The following is a 4,203-nucleotide window of genomic DNA, read 5'->3' as shown; positions in this document are numbered from 1 at the left end:
AACTATGGCGTCAAACTCAAGATGATGTGCCGGCTCAGTCTCTCGCAAGTGCTCATAGGGGTAGGGTGTGCATCCATGCGTTTATATGAGTGAGTGTATGTGCGTATGTATGCATGAGTGTCTGCGTCTGTACTGTGTTCAAAAAAACTTCTATTGTTTGAATATTGTGTCACTATGTTGATCATCTTCTATCTGTTTTTTCTTTGATTAAACATAATTAGAAACTGCTCATATGTAACATTCTAGTCCCTATGCAACTTGATGCAAGCCGTTTTTGCAGTTCACCGCAAGCTCACTGCTCCCCAAATGGGCATGCAGTCATGCACTCTGCAGCAATTATGTGATGTCGGTCCAACACCAGTTTACCACCAGCAAACAGGGTAGTACTACTACTTCTAACTTACGCTGCATGCATGCATGCACACACGCAAATGCATGTGCATGCCGAGAGACGTTGCTGGTGCCTACCTACGTACTCCAACACCGAACCAGGTCCATCACCAACAGCGACGTGGAGGCACACGCACCGGCCGATCCGATCATGCAGCGGGCGCGGTATTTAACTCGCCATCTGAAATTTCGGTGAGTTAGCCGGCCTCTCGTTGTCACGCATCACGTCGCCGGTCACTGTGCATGCAGCCAGATCACCCATCGAGCTGTGCCGATCAATGCGGAGGCCTATAAAAGCCATGCGTCGCCTGTTACATCCATTCATCCATCAGCCACTTCACACAGCCAAGCAAGTGGCAGTGCGATTCAGAGGTTCAGGCATGGCAGCTCCGAGAGCACTTGTCCTCGCCGTCCTGCTGGCGATCGCCGTCGCCAACGCCGAGGCAGCGTCAGTCGTCGTCGGCCTGGCCAAGTGCGCCGACTGCACCAGGAAGAACATCAAGGCTGAGGAAGCCTTCAAGGGTAAGCTATCAAGATACGTACGTATTACAAATTTACGATGCACACACACATATATAGATGAAGATCGGCTCATGGTTGTCCTCCTGCCGTCAACGTACTTCAGGTCTCCAGGTGGCGATCAAATGCAAGAACATCGACGGCGAGTACGAGAGCAAGGCGGTGGGTGCCCTCGACGGCACCGGCGCCTTCAGCGTGCCCCTCGCCGCCGATCTCCATGGCGCCGACTGCGTCGCACAGCTCCACAGCGCCGCCTCCAACGCACCGTGCTCCGGCCAGAAGCCATCCAAGATCGTGCCGGTGTCCGAGGGCACCACCTTTGGTGTCGTGGCCGGCGCCAAGACGGACACGGTGGCATCGCCAGAGTGCGCGTCCGCGACCCTATGCGGACCAATCAAGAAGCACATCATCGAGCACTTCCACCACAAGAAGCCCGTGCCACCCAAGCCGGAGCCCAAACCCCAGCCCCACCCTGACTACGGCCCCGTGCCCAAGCCGGAGCCCAAGCCGCAGCCCCACCCAGACTACCACCCCGTCCCTCCCACGCCTACCTACGGCGGCGGCGGGGGATACCACGGACACCACTGACTCCGATATACCATCATCGGGCACAACAGTGAAATTTCATGCCTTGTTGCTATCAGGGAGTGAGTGACGTTGCTATTTATGTGCGCGGGTTAGCTTGGTCTTATTATACCCCTGTGTCCTAAAATTCTTATCTTAGATTCGTCTAGATGCGGATGTATCTAATACTAAAACGTGATTTGATACATCCGTATTTAGACAAATTTAAAACAAGAATTTTGGGACGAAGGAAGTATCATATTCAGAATAACAGTTGTGAGGGATAAGTATGTGTGTCAGGCAAATGTACAGGTGATGGGTCAGTTTTTACAAGGTTTGTAATATTGAAATTTTGTAATGAGAAGTTCCTATATCTGAATCAACCACGTACACTCATTTTCCCCATACTAGATGATGCCCCGCACGTTGTTGCGAGAATATTTTTGCAGTGTTTTAGTGAGATTTTGGTTAAATGGAACATAAATATTTGAAATAATAGTTTCTAAAATTATATAAGAATTAAATTTAATACCATAATAGAATGAAATTTTACATGCATGCATGTTTGCATGTTGAAGTGGATTTTTAATATGCATAGTTGCATGTTAAGCTGGGCCTTTCCTATGCATGTTGAATGATGAGGTGTCATGCTTGCATGTTGAGAGAAATATGTTAGTGGGGGCTAGCTATTTAGATATAGAAGATGCCTGCCTTAGGGTATCTTTAAGAGACGACACCAAATGTCCGCGGACATCTGACCCGGTGAACATCATCCAATTGTGCCCTTCAAATATGCTCCTAAGTACATGTTCGGACTTCTCTCTTTGTCAAAATTTCTAGATCAATAACAATCCGACCATATACATTTAAATAGTTGCAAACAAATGCAACCAATAGCAAAATCACGGGGTATTCAATTGTTTTATACATCTATCGAACCCAAAAGCAAATGAACCGGCTGCCCATACCAAATGCCTCAATTTGTGGCCTCCTTTTCCCCCTCCTACAGCACAAAGCATGTGTACATGCTATCACGCAAGTTGTGAACAAAATTGACCGCATCTGGATCCAAGTCATCGGCTTCCACCATGGCCGTATATGGGCATGTGCAACAGGAGCTTCCGAACAGGACCCCCAGCACCCGAGGGGCCCCATTTTTTTGTTAATCAACGTGTTAACTAAAGTATTAGGTACTAGAGTAATGAGCTGTTTGAAATATTTTACACCATCCCACCCTACGCATCTCTCTAATCACGATCCATCATTTCCTCTCAGCTCTTTCTCAATCTCACAGCTCTTCCAAAACATCATGGTACAACTAAAAAAAAGCAAATTAAGTACGTGCTTCTACATGCCTTTAAACCTTCTGCTTCTAACTGGTGTAAACTTTTTGTAGAAAACTACACCTTGAATTTATTTTTCACACGTAGGGCCTGATTTTGATTTGCACTGGGCCTCCGATTTCCCCGGTACGGCCCTGGTTTCCACGTACAAGATCTTTTACTCCTTGCAAGCTTGCTTGATCGCAAGCTTACTATCCCTAATCTCAGTCTCCTTCTTTTAGATTTCCATGAACAATTTCCTCCTTGATCCCATTGCGCTTGGCACATACCTCCTCTTTCTTTGTCGTGTTGTCCTCAAACTTCTTCATCATCTTGACCGCTGCCCCTTCTCTTCTCGTTCTTCCATTTTCTTCCTCTCGACCTAGCCATACATGGGTGCCGGTGCAAGCCCTCCTCCAGCTGCACCGCATGGATCACCAACTTCATCACTTGCTTTGGCGTTGGCGGTCTTCATATAATTGGTAATGCTGCTCCACTTGCTTTGCGCATTCAATTTGTACCAGCAATGCATCATCATGAATGGCTTGCCCTAGGTCGTGTGGTACAACATGGCCACGTGGCTGGGCTAGCAAAGCAATACAATGACATGATCAAAAAGTTGCAGCATAGAGAAAATCAACCAGGTAACCAAGATATAGAGCATCACAAAGCAAAACTTACGAGCTCAAGGAGTGATGCACCACTTGGTCACCAGTTTTCCATTTGTGCATAGCACCACAATACGTGTTGATGGCCTCTTGAATGGCGTGCCATCGACGGTTTAGCGACTTCGGATTGCGATTTTGTATCACTTCGTTGTTGCGGGGCTCGTCTAGCTTTTTGTCATGAAACCTATCATGCACACTTTGCCAAAGTGCCAAGCCTTTTTGCCCCATACCTTGAATCAGTTCTGTAGGAGTACATGCTATAGCCAATGCAACCAAAAGACCATTCTTATGGAAGAGACTAGACAATACATTTATACACCAACACTCCCATCACATGTGGCTCCTTCAGGCCTAAACATGGACCAAAAGTGAGCTCCAATTTAATTGCGCCAGCTGGGTCTTGAACCCAAGACCTCTTGACCCTGATATCATGTAGAAGTACATGCTCTAGCCAATGCAACCAAAAGACTGATTATATGGAAGAGACTAGGCAGTACATTTATACGTCAACAAGTTCAACACTTGTGCCTAACCACGTCAAACACAATAATTTATCCTCCTTGTTAGAGTACGTCAGCCCTTCTTTTTCTTGTGTTCGCATCGGGCACTGACGACTACTAGGTGTCAGTCGGCATCTCTTGCTCTGGATACAACGAGTACTTGTCATAGACTTGTCCGTCTTCGTGGACGTCGCCATTATGGATCATGTTCATTCGCCACGTCGCCTATCCTGCGCCATC

At 47.3% G+C, this 4,203-nt stretch overlaps 1 protein-coding gene across 1 annotated transcript; it reads left to right on the top strand.

Moving 5' to 3' along the window:
- Positions 1-726: 726 nt before the first annotated feature.
- LOC119358786 (proline-rich protein 4-like) lies at positions 727-1,501 on the top strand. Its single transcript, XM_037625205.1, has 2 exons — positions 727-912; positions 1,016-1,501. The coding sequence occupies exons 1-2, from the start codon at positions 771-773 to the stop codon at positions 1,495-1,497; spliced, it is 624 nt and encodes a 207-aa protein (XP_037481102.1). The 5' UTR covers positions 727-770; the 3' UTR covers positions 1,498-1,501.
- The last annotated feature ends 2,702 nt before the right edge of the window (positions 1,502-4,203 follow it).

Source organism: Triticum dicoccoides, chromosome 2A (genome assembly GCF_002162155.2).
Source record: "Triticum dicoccoides isolate Atlit2015 ecotype Zavitan chromosome 2A, WEW_v2.0, whole genome shotgun sequence".
NCBI classification, from domain to species: Eukaryota; Viridiplantae; Streptophyta; class Magnoliopsida; order Poales; family Poaceae; genus Triticum; species Triticum dicoccoides.
This window is presented reverse-complemented; position numbering and strand designations above follow the sequence as displayed.

Excerpts from the sequence above, each read along its gene's own strand:
- LOC119358786 (XM_037625205.1), top strand. The coding sequence starts at position 771 with ATGGCAGCTCCGAGAGCACTTGTCCTCGCCGTCCTGCTGGCGATCGCC. Across the intron at positions 913-1,015 it reads GGCTGAGGAAGCCTTCAAGG|GTCTCCAGGTGGCGATCAAA; the intron begins GTAAGCTATCAA and ends AACGTACTTCAG.